The sequence below is a fragment of the Pteropus vampyrus genome, unplaced genomic scaffold, assembly GCF_000151845.1.
Source record: "Pteropus vampyrus isolate Shadow unplaced genomic scaffold, Pvam_2.0 Scaffold139, whole genome shotgun sequence".
NCBI classification, from domain to species: Eukaryota; Metazoa; Chordata; class Mammalia; order Chiroptera; family Pteropodidae; genus Pteropus; species Pteropus vampyrus.
The window spans coordinates 379,779-396,897 of NW_011888920.1; the positions used below are offsets into that span (position 1 = coordinate 379,779).

Below are 17,119 nucleotides of genomic sequence, written 5' to 3' on the forward strand. Positions count from 1 at the left end.
ATACAGTAAGGACTATACTTATTGTAGTTAAACTTAATTACTGATCACTCTAAAATTTATTAATATGGCGCCTGATAGAGTTAAAAACTACTTTTAATTAATTCTTCCTCATGGTTACATATTTATAGTCTCCAAAGATTGAGAGAAAAACTCAATAAGTAATTCATAAAATTTTAGGAAATTATTTCCTAAAAACTTGTAATCTTTTCTTTTTTTTTTTTTTTTAAATTAGAGTCGTGTATGCCCATTTCTTATAGACCCTTCTTCCCAAGCTACGGAATGGTTAAAGACACATTTGAAAGACTCGCGCTTGGAAGTTATTAACCAGCAGGTACGTATTGCTTGTAATTTAGATACCAACTAGTAATGGCATCTTATGATGAAAAGAAGTCTGGGTCTGTAATCAGAAAATACAGATTCAAAGTGGAGCCTTATAATTTACCTGGTATGGGACCTGGGGAAAGAAATGTAACTCTTTTAGCTTCAGTTTTCTAATTTATAAAGAAGAGATAAGAATCTTTGATTCCTTTTATGTGCAGGGCATTGATTTAAGCCCTAGGAATTTAGTAATGTGTACAGTAGTCACAGCTCCTGCCGCATGGAAATGATAGTCTCATAGGCTAGAGAGACAATTTATAATGTTTATACTAAATTATGATTAAAGACACAAGTATAAGATCCTGTAGAAGTAAGAGTTACTAACTTAGCTTGAAGAAAGCCTCCTAGATTTTTAGCATATTTATAGTTTCTCTTGGTGTGGCTTATAATTTCTTGTTCCTTTAACTCACCAAGAACACCTTTGATGTGTCCTAAAATTTGACATTTGTAGTTAAATGTAATCATAATCTTTTGGGTAGTGACTTCTCACTGTCATATTTATCTTGCCAAGGAAATTTTTTTGGCCAGGTTTTTTTCTTCTTTATTTTGAGAATGTTCTAGTGTGTGATTAGTTTTCATAGATAGTCTTCAGGTGATTGAAAACTTACCTCTTTAAAAGGTACTTATAAAATGGGGATATTTACTTCATTTGCATGTGTTAAGAAGAATTATAAATTACATAATATACAAAATACTTATAGTTTGTAGTAGATCTTAATAATTATTATTTCAAATGTTTAATTTATTTTAACCACAGTTAGAGGTCTGGAGTGATATTTGAAACTAGTCTTTCCCTAGCCAGAATTTCATTTAAAGGTTTTTTTTTTTTACTCTGATTAGGCCTACTACGCTAAGAAAAGTTTACTAGAATTTATCATTTTGCCTTTCTTGTTCCATTGAATATTTAATTTTGAACAAAACCAAAATAGTTCTTATTAACAGTTGGGTGAGTAACTTATTGCATATAGAATTTCAAAATTTGTTTCTGCATCAATTTGAAATTATAGTAGAAGACTGAAAAAGGCTTTTTTTATTGTTAATGTAAAAATCCTTATTTTCTTATATGTCTATTTAAATTATTTATGAAATTTATTTGATAATTTATTCAACTAAAATAATTCATCACCAAGTACTTATAACTAGAAAAGCAATCATAAATAATCTGAATTGTTAACATGCAGATTAAATTTTAAAATACTCATATTATTCTTGTTAATATTTTCATTCATTATCTGTAAGAGCCTTTGTAAATATTAAGGAAATAAAAGAATTAATATGTATTCTTTTTTATTCTCTTAGGATAGTAACTTTATCACAGCTCTCGAGTTGGCAGTACGTTTTGGGAAAACCCTTATAATACAAGAGATGGATGGCGTAGAACCTGTTCTTTATCCATTATTGAGACGAGATCTGGTTGCTCAAGGTAAATATTTAACAGTTTTCAGAGAGTAATTGTTTTTAAAATTTCCACAGTAATTAAGTTCATAACTGACTTTTTTTTTGTCTTGCCACTGAATCTTAGGAAATAGAAACTTTTTGGGGAGGATGATGGTAATGTCATTAGAGTCTAATAGTAATAGCAAGTAAATTCTTAAAGTGCCTTTCTAAAAGAGGCACTGTATTGGGGATCTCTAAGGCTGCTCCTGAGTATAGTGTTTTATTGGGAATACATATAGAACCTAGTATAGTCACATTCATGGCTAAGATTTATTGCAGGGAAAGTATTCAAAGCAAAGTCAGCAAAGAGAAAAGGCACATAGGTGAAGTCAGGAGTCAAGAAACCAGATGCAATCTTCCATTGGAGTCACACTGGCAGTACTTAATTCCCCCAGGACTAGATTGTGACAGCGCTTATGAAATGATGTCTACCAAGGAAGCTTATTAGAGACTCAGTTCCCAGAGTTTTTATTGGGCCTGATTATGTAGGCACATTCTTCTAGGCATGTTGCAAAATTCCAGACTCCTCAAAGGAAAGCAGGTGTTTAGCATTAACCCCATTGTTTGTACAATCAGTTGAAGCACAGTGAGTCACTCTTATGTGATCTGGGAATGGTGAGAACCCTCTCTAAATCCAAATTTCCAGATTCCATTTGTGGGCCTACCTTGTAAGCAAGACTTTTTAAGAGTCTCAGGACTGCTATGTTACCTCTTTTCTGCATGGGCACCTAACCCAGACTTTGATGATTAGAAAATAATGTTCTTAAACTATAAGCCTGTCATGAAAAGTGTATACGCATGCATAGATATGTACTTATAGATACATGCATACACTTACACCACACATACTGGTAGCACTACAAAGTTTAAGTAGAAAATTGGAACAAAGAAAGAGCGAAGCATGCACTATTCATTGATCACCTATTATCCCACAGATCAGTATGCTTGGCCTTGCAGAGGTTGATATGTTGTGGAAAGAATTCTACTAGTGGGACTTTTGCCTTTGTAACCTGGAGTTACCCTCTAGAGTTCAGTCTCTGGTCTCGGTCTGTTCTTTTTTGATGTTAACTCAGATATGTTGAGCTAGTTCTTGCTGTGCTAGTTTCAAGGGGGGATGGAAATGAACCTTTAGTGCTATCTGAATTTAACACTCTTCAGTCTATATTCTGGCCCTTGAGGGTTCATTAAATATAAACCCCCGGTCAAGTTCTAACAGTATCTGTGGCATTGTCTGAGAATGGGTGTTGATAAGTCCGAGAAGCTGGATCTAATGAAAAGTGATATATTCCACATCATGATTGAACCACTATCACATTATGAACCACTATGCTAGATAGTTGTACAGGGCTTTTTGAGTAAATTTGTTTATTTTATAATTAGGAAAAGAGAGTAATCTCTGCCCCTACCTTACTTTTTCCACTTTCCTCTCAGGGTTGGATGCATTCATGTCACATTAGTTGAAGTCTCTTATCCTCTTTTAATATACTGCAGGTTGTCTTTTTCCAGAATGTTGAATTCCTCATCAATTGCCATTTTGTCATCATACATTTTGGGGTCAGTGGATGGTTGGAACCACATAAAACAAAGTCTGTGTCCAAGTAAATTTACATCCTGGTGTCCTTAATATAAGCAATATGAACTGCCTTCCTATATTCTAAGGTCAAAGCTGGTACAAATAATGGGAGTAGAATTTTCTTTTTCTTATCAGGTTTGTGCCGTTCAGAAATCCCCTCAAATGTGTGTTGATCAAAAAGATCGAGGTACAATTCCTCCTCAATTTCTCGTTATTTTTTACTTCCTGATTCTTGTGTGCCTAGTTGCTCCACCCTGCAGAAGGTAGATGTGGCAGTTTGTAACTGGTAAAAAATTGAAGAGAGCTCGATCAGCTAGCCATGTAGAAGTTGTTGAGAGAGAGGCTTGGTATAGATGGAAAATTGTTTGTTTTACTAACCATAGATATCAAAAGTATTTTTTATTACCATTCCAGTCCTTTATGGTTATTTCATTTCCATGATGAGTTTGAGAATGGATCCAGAAGTTATAGTAGAGATAATAGCTGAACACTTTTGGTTGGCATTTTTAGTCCTGATGCTTCATATTAAGCATGGTTGCTTCATATGGACATATATATGTGCAACATAAAGATTAAATTTGTGATTAATTGGATATGTCTTTGTTAGCCCATTTGAATCTGGGTAGCCCTATGGGCTGACACAGCCAGACCAATAGTTCTCTAATGGAAGTGATTTTGTCCCCCAGGTGACATTTCGCAACGTCTTGGAGACATTTTCGGTTGTCACATTTGGGAAGTCTATGCCAGGGACAGCTTAAAATGCACAGGCCGTCTCCCCAAGACAGATAATTTTCCAGCACAAATTGTCCATAGTGTTCAGGTTGAGAAACCCTAAGCTAGTTCGCTAGTTGTGACCCATGAATCTCCGTACTGGTATATTTCTGTTAGTCTCAGCATGATAGGCTTTATAGCCAAGAGTACTATTTGCAGTCAGCTCACTGTATAAATACTCATTGCTATAGATAGCCAGGAATTTTACCTATGGATAGCAGATGGCTATAAGTTTCCATTGGATTTGCTTATCTGTGAGATTATTTGTAGTTATCTGTATTTCTATTCTTCTGGAGAATATAGGGATAAAAGGCAAGGATTGATTTACAACTGCTTGGATTACTTACAAAGTTGCCTCTTGCAACTTTTCAGGAGCTTCCATTCAAACCTAGCCACATATTTGTTGACCAGATAAATAGTTTCAGTAAAATTTCTAGGTACTGGCATGCTGCTTCTAATTGGCCAAGGAGTTATTCAGTTGTTGGTTCTCTTTCTTTGTAGATGGTGGCTGTAAAACCGGCAGTTTATCCTTAATGGGCTGTGTGATGTCTCCTTGGGCAATGTCAATTCGGTTATTAGGGAGCAGGTTTTGTATTTGTCTTTATTTAAGTCCCATTCATCTTCGATTAGTTAGGCTTAAATAGTATTCAGTACCATTCAATGGAGCAATTTTCTCAATGGAGATCATTATCAAAATGTTTCACCTATATGGAAATTCACACAGTATTGGATTTATCTAGCTCAGATGATTATATATTTCTGAAGAGTTTGGACCTGTAACGGCTTACTGCATATGATAAACCAATTTTGGTCTTCTTGCCCCCCAAAAATAATGTAAAAAATAATCATTAGTAGTCATTAGCAATGTCCAAGTCTGCAAACCAAGTATCAGCTATGGTAGCAACTTTTAGGGTCATTATTATGTCAGGCACTTTGAAAATGGTGATGGCCACCTCTTGGTTTAAGTTTGAGTGGTCACAGCAGACTATTCACGCAACAGTTTCCAAAATCAAGACAGACAAAATTGTGTAGCACTTTTGCCTGATATAAAAAGACTAAGTTTCTTTTTCATTTCCTGGCATGATGCATTTCAATATTGGGAGGACTTGGATATAATTAAAGAATGATCTTGCCGATATCTTTAGTTGATTGTTATAGAAATCACCAAGGCGTTAACAATGAATTTATCCAGTTAATAATATCTTTATATACAAGCACCTCAAATGTCTATATCTATTATACATGTTAACCAAAAACAAAACAATATAAAACAATATACTCAACCCTGATTCAGGTTCAGAAATGAAGATAATAAACAGGGCTTCCTCTGGAAAGAGAGTAGATCAAATCTTATACTTGTGCCCGATCATTTTGTCTTCTTAGTTCTCTAAACTACAGTAAAAATTCTGTGTCCTGAAGAAAAAATTGGTCAAAATTAACTCCATCATAGGTTAACTCCAATATAAATCAAGAGTTTTTACAGTTAAGAATATATTGGACTTTATAGTTCCATATTTGATGTTTTCTAAGAGTGGGACATGGGACCTATAGCCAAGGGTCTTTTTTAGACAATAAGCTATTTACTTTAAATTTTTAAAAAATATTATATCAAAATAATACAGGCATGGGTTACAAAATCAAATAGTACAGATTGGCAGTAGTGCTTTGACCCTCTCCTCCTCATGACTAGTCCTACTCTTCAAAGAAAACTAGTTATTTTTCAATTTTAACATTTTATTGATATAGAACTTTGTCAGTACTCCAGAAGTGCCCTTATTTACCACTCTTTCCAATGAGGATAATCACATTCCTGACTTATCACAGCATAGATCACTTTGCTTGTATTTGTACATTGCCTAAATGAGGAAAAAAAGAGCAGCACCCGACAAGTGTGGGCTGGCAGCTGGCCCAGCTTTAACGGCTTAGCAATGGTGTTCTCCTGTTGAATGTCAACCATTTTGCAGCATCAACATCAGACAGGTCACACTGACCATAATCACGTTTGAGCACAAAAACAGAAATACTGTCCATATTACAAAAATAACTAAACATCTTTCTCCTCCAGATAATTTGAGTGGCTTCTTTTTTTTTTTTTTTTTTTTACCAATAATTAGTCTTACTCCATTTCTCTTAGTTTCTAGATTAAAATTAAGATACCAATCAGAATTATCTGCTCTTTCTGATAGCATTCATCCCCCAGCAAAAATCACACTTTCTTTGAACCATTCCCAAATCACCTAAGTCCAAATCCTATAACATTTCCATACCTTTTTACCAAGACAATGCAAAGTTTCCCATGATGATCTGCCTTTTATTGCAAATGTCAGTAAACCAGAATTGAGGCCTTTTCAGAATATAGAAAATAGTCTATATTTTTGTGTATGTCAGCTTTGGTTAAGTTATATATATATATATATTTTTGGTATTTTTCCATTCATCCAAATTGTCACATGAATTGGTATATTTTTATATGTCTTATAACTTTTTAATTTCAGTTGGTTTTGTAATGATGTCTCCTTTTCTTGATATTGATTTTTTCCATGATCAGTCTTAATAAGAGTTTATCAATTTTAGTAATCTTTTAAAAATACCAACTTTTAACTTTGATTTTTTTATTGTATTTTTATTTTTTCACACATATATCTAATTTTAATTTTGATAGAATATTTTTATTAACAATTATGAAAAAGATAATTGCTTATTATATTTGATACAGTATATTATAAAATCCTTTTTAAAATTAAATTATAGTTAACATACAATATTGTATTAGTTTCAGGTAGACAACATAGTGATTCGACATCTGTATACCTTACTAAGTGATCACTACATGTCTAGCAACTTTCTGTCACTATACAAATTTATTAGGATATTATTGACTATATTCCCTATGCTGTAGATTACATCCCTGTGACTCTGTTGTATTTTTAAACTGATTTTTGCTCTTTATTATTTCTTTTCTATTTTCCTTAGATTTCATTTGATCTTTTTCTAGATTATTGAGATGGAAATTAAAAAATATTGGTATTGTCTTTCCTTTTTTCTAATGTACACATTTATGTCCATAAATTTCCCTCTACATTCTTTAGCTTCATACTACAAGTTTTGATTTCTTCTTTGATTCATAAATTACTTAGCAATTTTTTGGTGTTGTTTAATTTCCAAACAGTTGGAGATTTTTTAGTTACTTTTTTGTTACTGATTTTTAGCTTACCTCCATTGTGATCAAATAACTTATTCTGAAGTGTTCAGTTTTTGAATCCTGTTGAAGCTTTCTTTATGATCTGACATTAGTTAATTTTCATAAAAATTCCATTTACATTGAAAATTATGTGAATTTTGTTTATGGTTGTTTTAATTTCTCTAATATTAATTATGTCAAGTTTGTTAATTATATTGTCTTCCTTGTCTTTACTGTTTTTGTTTTGTTTTGCTTTCTTGTTTTTATATCATGTTTTGAGAGAATATCATAAAATCTGTGATTCCGAATTTATCTATTTTGCTTTTAATTCTGTCACTTTTTGCTTTAAATTCTTCGGAACTATAGATGCATACATATTTTGAAACTTGATATCTTCCTGTTCTGTTATTTTCTATATCATTATGAAATGTCTTTCTTTATCTCCAGAAACACCTCAACTTTTTGAGTCTGATATTAGAATGGTTACAAAAAATTGTGGGGGGGCTAGTGTTTGCCTGGTAATTATTTTCCATTATTTTACTTTCAATTTTCTGTTGGTCTTGTTTATAAAGTATATCCCTCATAAGTGGTATATCATTTAGTTTTGCATTTTTATTCATTGTGCAGTATTAATATTTAATATAACAATACAGTTAATCAATTCATGTAATAACTGATATAGTTTTCCAGTTAACCTGTTTTTTTATCAATTGTTTAATGATTTCTAAATGCTTACTCGACATGTAACAATATACATCTTTGACTTATTGTTTTAATGCAGATAGTTTGCCACTTTTTCAGTATTGTACTTTAACTCCACATACTCCCTGCCTATTTTTACAGTTTTGTTGTGATACATTGTCATGCTCCTCATGATGTTATAATTGTGTTTAAAATCTTGTTTTATACATATTTATCCTTTCTAGTGTTCTTAAATTCTCCCAGCCTTTCCATTATCTCCTCATTTCTATCTGGATTATTTTTTCTATCCAAAGGATTTACTTTCGTATTTAATGAAGGCCCAGTGGAAACAAACTTTTAATTTTTTGAGAGACTTTTTTTTTCTGCCTGACATAGAATTCTGAGTTAATAGTTATTTTCTTTAGCACTTAAAAATTTTTATTCCGTCATCTTATAGCTATATCATTCCTGTTGAGAAATAACCTGATGGTTTTATTGTTGCTCCTGTGTAAGTGATGTGTCATTTTTCTCTGGTTTTCAGTGGTTTGACTGTTATGTCCTTAGGATTGATTTTCTTTGCATTTATTCTTCCTAAGGTTTCTTGAGTCATTCCAGTTATTGTAGAGTTATGACGTTGGGCTTTTAAGTTTGTATTTCTCTGATAATGATTAAAGTTCAATATTATTTTGATTTTGGTTTTTGGATATTTGTATATCTTCTTTTACAGTGTAATTATTGAATTCTTTTCACATTAACAAAGTTTTTAAGTAAAATTTTAAAATCTATTCTAGTGTTCTCAAAAATTCCTTACAGTGTTTTTCTTGACCTTCGAAAATAATCTTTGAAAATGTGTATTTTATATTTAAAAATCAATTATTTGTTAGTTTAAAATTTTAAGTTATGTCTATAATTGTTGATTCATTTCTGTGTATGTTATATAATGAAAATCACTTTTTAAAATTTTAGAGTATACTCCTCTATAAAGCAGAACTTTTTTATTTCTTAGTTTAACTTCTTGTCATGAATGACCTGTGTATAGCAGTCTGAATAAACCTTCTTTTGATATTATTAATGATTATCTTTGTAATTACTTATATGTTGATAATCCTAGGTTTTTACCAGTTCATTCTGTCTTCAAGTATTCCATCTTTAATGCTAGTACAATAAACACTTTTTAACTGATGGATTTAGAAATAGAGACTAATATATAATTGAGTTACTAATTTTTCTAATCTATATTTCATAAAAATTTGGAATATGAAACATGTAGTTAACATTAAAACCACACTGAATGTAAGTAGATACTCCTCTGATGCTTTAATATCCCAGGATCCTCTTAATGAAATATTATTTGTAATTGTTTGTATGAGAACCAATTAATAAAGCATTCCAATTAATAGTATCTTGGGTAGCCTAACTATTGCTATCTTTTGGACATTATTGAAAAGCCTATAATACAAACTATTTAGAAATACTAGAAGATTATATTTTTTAATGTCATGTAGCAAATTCAGAATATTCAGGCTGATTAATTGTGTCATTTTTAAAAAACAGGACCACGCTATGTGGTACAAATCGGTGACAAAATTATTGACTACAATGAAGAGTTCCGCCTTTTTTTGTCAACAAGAAACCCAAATCCCTTTATTCCCCCTGATGCAGCTTCCATTGTCACTGAGGTTAACTTTACTACAACAAGAAGTGGATTACGAGGACAGGTACACATCAATCATAATTCATTTTAGAAATCTTATGTAGTTTGGTATATTCGTTAGATCGAGTGGGAAGCCGTTTTGTTAAACCGATTAGCATTTAATTTTTTGAAAATATACTTGCAAATTAGAATAAAGCATTTGATTTTCTTTCATGTATTATTTGTGTTTAACTTGAATATTTGTTGCTAACGAAAATTACTCCTTCTTCCGGTGTAACTTTAACTTTACGGTCTATTTCTGTCATATATGGTAGAATTCAAGAGGTAGAAGGATCATAGAGATTAAGACCAGCTACTTTTTTTTAATTGTAAAAACTGAAGTTTAAATGTGCAAATTGCATATGATTGACCTATTTAGCTATTTGAGGATCTTTGATTCCCAGTATAACTTTTTTTTTCTCCACCAGAGGATATGCATCTTTGAATTCACTTTATTTGTGAATGGTTTATTACTGCATGAATTTCAAAAAGTTTTTTCATGTCCAGACATTTACTTACATATTTTATCGCTCATTTTTTTCTCTTGCAAAATATATCTGTTGACTTTTTGAGTATCATCCTATTTTTTGCTCACTTAAGAATACTAGATTTTTCCTCTTTTGATTTATGATAGCACATATATTTGCTACAATTTTTACTATATTGTAATTTAAAGATAATTTCTTTTAAAATATTTTTCTTACCATGTCATATGGCTCACCACACATTTTTATGAACAATATCTTTTGACTTACTAGAGGATACTTCTTATAAATAAAGCAATGGACAAATTACTCACAACTTATCAGAATTAATTGATGAAATTGCTTCTGTAATCTAAGAGCTCTGTAGTAATTGCTGAAACTGGCTATTTAGGTCTTCAACAAAAGATAAGTGAAGATGCTTATATAGCAGATTTTGAATTATATATTTTATGAATATATTTTATGATATACCAGTGTATTTCCCTAATTTAAAGTTTCAAAATTAAGAATTTGACAGCATTTTTTAAAAACAGCTTTATTAAGATTAAATTCACATATCATATAATTCACCCACATAAAGTGTGTAATTTAATGATTTTTTAGTGGAAGTGCTAGGTCTTACGGTAACTCTATATTTAACATTTTTATTAACAAACTTTTCAAAAGCGGCCGAGCTATTTTACTTTCTCGCCAACAATGTATGAGTGTTCCACTTTCTCCACATTCTTACCAACAGTTGCTATTATTTGTGTGTGAAGTGGTATTTCATTGTGATTTTAATGGTATACTATTTTAAGTAGATAACTCATTTCTTTACATGAATACTTATCATTAAAAACATACTGGCCTCCATAGTTTTTATATGTGTAATCTAATTGTAGAACTAAATATTCCATATTATGTTAACTAATGTAATTTCTTATACCTCTCCTATAATATTTAACATTTTATCGATCAGTTTAACTATTTGTTTTACCTCTTTTTTGTCAGAAATAATTGTGAAGGTGTCTCACATGTTTAACTAGAATTAAATGAAGTACATAGTATCATAATACCTGTAGTATTCGGTCAAACACAAGGCCTATTTTGCGGGAAGTTTTTGTTTTTGTTTTGTTTTGTTTTGTTTTGTTTTGTTTGAACCTTATCACTAGAATAAATTTGACCTTAAATTTTTTTTTAAGCTGTTGGCTTTAACGATTCAACATGAGAAACCCGATTTAGAAGAACAGAAAACAAAACTATTACAACAGGAAGAAGATAAGAAAATACAGTTAGCCAAGCTTGAGGAATCTCTTTTAGAGGTAAAACTTTATTGTTTAGGATATATATATTTTTTTGTATTTCACTAATTTTTTATTATCTGTTACATGCTTAGAATTTCAAGAAGCATTAAAAGGTTGCTTGAAATTATGGCTAATCTGTAACTTTAAGTAGTTTTTTATTAAATTGATAAAATTAACATATATGCAGTACTTTGATGACATAGTATCATATAATGATTTACTATATTATTCTTAAAGGCTATAAAATGTTGAAATTATTTTAAAATAGCATAAGTTCCCATAAACATCACCATGATAGTTAATATGTGCTTCTTTTAATTGATTATTTTAATATGTATAATAATGTTAATTTTTTTTTTCCTATAGACACTTGCTACATCTCAAGGCAATATTTTGGAAAATAAAGATTTGATTGAATCTTTGAATCAGACAAAAGCAAGCAGTGCACTTATTCAAGAGTCACTTAAAGAATCTTACAAACTCCAAATTTTCCTTGATCAGGTAATTTTTCCTTCTTTGTGATCTTATATCATGTTTTCTTAAACTATTATGTTAATATAATTAAAAATGTAGACTCAGGACTTTGGGCGAATAATGATTGCAAAAAGAGAAAGCTATTCAAAAAACCAGAGCCTCGGGTATGAATCTTATTATAATAGAGAGGTCGATGAGATGTTGGGGACATCGAGGATAAGAACTGCTGGTCAGTATGCCCTGCTGGGTCCTACTGATTTTAGGTATAATGTTATCCAAAGTTCTAGAGCTATAGTTTTGTACTGAAATTGAAAATGAGCATATTGAAAATGACTGTTAAAGCATCTTTGTCATTCTTTCAATGTAAGGCAAGTTAAATATATTAATTAAAAGAGCTATAAGCTATTTTTTCCACTAAAAACATTTTTTTTCTACTTATCCTGAACTATGTGATTGTGATGATCTGAACTATGTTTTTTACAAATGGTTAAAATCCTATTTACTTTTTTTTTAATATTTCTTTTTGCAAAATTCCAACTCCTTATCAGTACAATATATCTTTTTGTCCCCTACATCCTAGAGACCAAACTTTGCTTGAAGAAAATCATACAACCAAGCAGATTAATGTTACTATGAATTTGTAGGCTAAAAACTGACCTTGGCCCTCACTGACGTCCTTTAATTCTTTCCTGTTCACCTCAGTAACTTTTCTTAGATTTCCATTTCAATATTTTGCAGCCTTTACTCAAATTTTACAATTACATATTATTACTTTCTTAACTTGGGTAAGAGCTCTATTGAAACCAGAATAAGAACAAATTTATAGCTCAATCCCAATCCAGTTACCCCATCTACTCTAAACTTGGCCAGACGTCATGACTGTCATTCTACATCAAAAGGAATTTGAACTTTCTGGGCCTTGTTTTCCTGAACAGGAATTGCTGAATCACACACATAATTTTACCAATATCATATTTGTAATCCTGGTGCTTTGATCAGAATGACATGGAGAACCACTGAGGCTCCATTCAGAACCTTGAGGCCATTTAATCCTATAATCCTCTCATTTTTATCATCCTTTATCTTCAGTCAGAACGAAAGCCACTGTGGTTATTCGCTCTTTCTATGCTTATGCTGAACAATGTTAGGAACTTTATTATCTTAATGCGGACTCCTGTTACAGTCTTCTCTACTCTAGTTCCGTCAGTGTTCTTGTTGACACCAGTCCCACAGGCTTGGTTCACAGTTCTAATTTTATTGCAGGGATAGCCCAGTAGTGCCATGCCTGTTTGTATTACTAAACTAGTTTTCTTTTGAAGTGTAAAATTGCATCATTTACTCTCTGATCACAGCTGTTTACCATTCCATTTTATCTCTTTTCCCTAATACAGGTGCTCTTGGTCCTCATTAAGATCAACCCTTGAACTACTTCTAGCTTTGCAATCTGAGGTGTAGAGAAGTATTTAAAATATATTGCCCTCAGTTTCATAAAAATAAAAACTATATTATGCAATTCCTTTAGTTATGAAATTCTGTGATTCGTCATCTTCATTTGTTGGATGTATTTAGAAATAGTAAGGCTGTGGCTAGATATGTGCATAATGGGCATTAGGTGGCAGTAAAGCACTAGTACTCAGGTGTCTTTTTCTCCTCCAACCAATGATTCACAGGAGCGCGATGCCTATCTACCCCTGGCTGAGAGTGCCAGCAAGATGTACTTCATTATCTCTGACTTGTCCAAAATTAATAACATGTACCGTTTTAGTTTGGCTGCATTTCTTCGACTTTTCCAACGAGCTCTGCAAAACAAACAGGTATGTTATTGGTTACCCAGTAGCTGAGACTGAGTAAGAGAGATCACTTTACTAGGTGATTAATCTATAATAATAATTTCCTGAGAAAATTTGTTTAGAATTATATTTCAAAAGACTATTGCAACAATTTTAAAGTATATTTAAAAGAAACTAGCTCCTTAATTGTAGTTTATATTCTTAACAAACTGTCCCAATGTGATAGTGTTCTTAAAAGATACGATATATGTTCTGAGCATAAATTAAGTAATACATATCATTAAAAAACACAGATGACTCAGGAAGGTGTAAAAATAAGAAATTATCCATATAATCTCATTATTTGGGGGAAACAAGCTTTAAAATTTCTTTGTATACCCTTGTTGTTCAAGGCTGTAATATGTGCCCGTTATTTTTCTAGATAATGGGAACACAAGAGTGTACATTGCTTTATCAGGTTTTTATTCTTATGGAGGGAACAATATGCTAAAGGACATACATAAATTGCTTTAATCAAAGGTATTATATTGTCTTTTAAAAAAGTATTAGTATATTGTAGACAACTTTCAAGTCAATAAATGTAAACCTACACAGTATTTTTGAGAGAATGGACACTGTATACTGTATTTAACCACTTCCTATATGGACATTGTTCTGGTTACTTGTGCTGCAAATATCATATGATTCTCAAATTTGGCAGATTAAAACTGTTTTTCTTATGCTCATGGATTCCTTCTTAATACTCATGAATTCCATGGGCAATTTGGTCAAGGCAGATCAGGAATGACTTATCTCTGCTTCACAGTGTCTGGGCCCGCTGTTGGGAGGACATGAGAATGGGATTTGGGAGGTGAAAGGAGGCTTCACTTGCATGTCTGGTACTTGGGGAGGACTTCATGACTGGGACTGCTGACTGCTGCTCCTCTCCATGAAGCTTCCCTTCCTCAGAGCACAGAGTAGTGAGATTTCCCATATTACATCTTGGGGCTCCAAACATGTATTGTGGTGAACATGGCAGAAGCTGGGCTGCCATTTATATATCCAGCCTTGTGTCAGTGTCATTTCTGTTGTAATCTATTGGTGAAGCAGTCACAAATCTACCCAGATTCCAGGGGATAGGGAAGTAAACTTCACCTCTTTGTGGAAGGGATGTCAAAAATTTGAGGGGTTATATTTTGAAACAGCTACAGACATTTAGGTATTTTTTTTCATTGTTTTGCTTCTCCAGTTATTTTTTTTAATTAAATTCCTAGATTTGGATAACTGGGACAAAAATGCACATTTGGAAGCCTTTACATAAATATTGTCTAAATATCCTTTGGAAACATATGCTATTGGTGTATTAAACTAATGCAATGAGAGTGCTTTTTTCTATCTACACCTTAACCAACAGTGGATATTATATATCTTTGAATAATTGTCCTATTAAGTATTTGAAAAATATTTTATTGTATTTCCAAGTCTTTGATCATTTGTAAAATAAACATCACTTGTAAGATAAATATAAGATTATTTTACATTTGTATTTCTTTGGTGTATTATTATTTTTTTACATGATGTGATATTAATATTTAAAATTTGAGTTATAAGAGATTTTTAAATATTAAGGACATTAAACTTTTGTCATATGTTGCTAACATTTTGAGTTTAATTTAAAAAGATGCCCATATTAGTATTATCTAATTATTCTTCATAGTTTTTGTGTTAGGTATAATACTAATATGGGCATCTTTTTAAATTATATTTTGGGGGAGAGTAATGTATTTTTTTTCTTAAATTGGGGGACACAATTTTTATATTCAAGTAGATTTACTTAAATTTGTTTTTCTGAGGAAAGATTATTATTTATTCTGTTAATATTTATTGCAGACTCACTATGTGTCAAGGATTTTTCTAGGTATTTGGATTTATAGCAGGGAACAAAACAGGACAACAATTCTTGTCATTGTCATGGCTATTATTATCATGAATGAGTTATTTCAGAAAATCTTTATTTGATTATATATGATGATTAAAGTTTTACTAATTTTTTTCACTAACATATCGAATTTTAAGTTGTTATTACATTCAAAATTGAAATAAAATGGTCCTTAATGAAGAGCTAGTGCTTTGGGCTTTATTAGCAAAAATTTTGTCTATTTAGATTTTATTAGCAAAAATTTGTCTTCTTAGTCATGGTAGGTAAAGATAAGCATTTCTGTCATGTATATTTATAATGTCCTTTGATCAAACACCAGGCTTCAAGGGGCAGGGGAAAGGTAGAAGAATAAATAGTTGTGGTTTGTCCCTTAGTTTTAAAAATATTTTTGAATTTTAACATACATTAAATTTAATCAAACCATTTATAATATTGTGCTGGTAGAAGTATTTTAAAAACAAAATGTATAGTCTGTGACAGTTGGTTCATGATATATGTCTGCTATTTCATAATTCATTCTCATGTCCTCCCAACAGCGGGCCCAGACACTGTGAAGCAGAGATAAGTCATTCCTGATCTGCCCTGACCAAATTGCCCATAGAATTCATGAGTATTAAGAAGGAATCCATGAGCATAAGAAAAACAGTTTTAATCTGCCATATTTGGGAATCATATGATATTCAGCACAAGTAACCAGAACAATGTCCATATAGGAAGTGGTTAAATACAGTATACAGTGTCCATTCTCTCAGAAATACTGTGTAGGTTTACATTATGTCAGCAGATAAAGAGTTCTTTGTACTTACCTTTTTTTCATTAAGATTTCTCATAAATTACTTAGAAAGCAGTAATAAGTTCATTTTAAATTTCTTTTTATCCTTTAGTCAAAAAATATTCAAGTTGTAGTCAAGTGTCTCTAAACTGGTATGAGAACTGATAAATAGGTTAGCAGTTCTAACTAAACTTAATAAGAATATTGGCTATTTTGTACTCTTTAGAAAAACTTATAACTCAGTATCTCCTCAGTAATGATAGTTCTATGATAATATGGCCATTGAATAGCATTGACCTTTATGTATGCGCATATGTGTATAGTTGTATATACTGGTACAAAGTAATATAATCTTAAATATGTAGTGTAAAAAAACTTGCATTCCAGTGTTTTGAAAATCTATTGGATCTTGTAACTGACTTTACTCTGTGTCACAAGAATATCTTTTAGTGGATCCAAGTTTCATTTTTACATATGATCTTTGATGATAGTGAAATGAATAGTGTTTGCCATATGAACTATAAACAATGAACTCTCTTGGATAGAACATGCTACTAACAAGGCCAGAAACCTAGGTTTGATGCATCTAAATGCCAGTTCATAATATTTTGTACCAATTTCACTAATTACACCGCTTGTCCTAGATATGTTAAAATTAAACTGCTAAAATTAACTAGTTTTTT

General features: G+C 31.5%; 1 protein-coding gene across 1 annotated transcript in view; it reads left to right on the plus strand.

The window, feature by feature from the left end:
• DYNC2H1 (dynein cytoplasmic 2 heavy chain 1) overlaps window positions 1-17,119 on the plus strand; it is a 274,915-nt gene that overhangs the window by 115,887 nt on the left and 141,909 nt on the right. Inside the window, exons 60-65 of the mRNA XM_023535396.1 lie at window positions 233-331; window positions 1,678-1,801; window positions 9,576-9,739; window positions 11,381-11,500; window positions 11,849-11,983; window positions 13,627-13,770. Coding sequence (XP_023391164.1) covers window positions 233-331; window positions 1,678-1,801; window positions 9,576-9,739; window positions 11,381-11,500; window positions 11,849-11,983; window positions 13,627-13,770 — 786 coding nt within the window. The remainder of the gene's footprint in view (window positions 1-232; window positions 332-1,677; window positions 1,802-9,575; window positions 9,740-11,380; window positions 11,501-11,848; window positions 11,984-13,626; window positions 13,771-17,119) is intronic.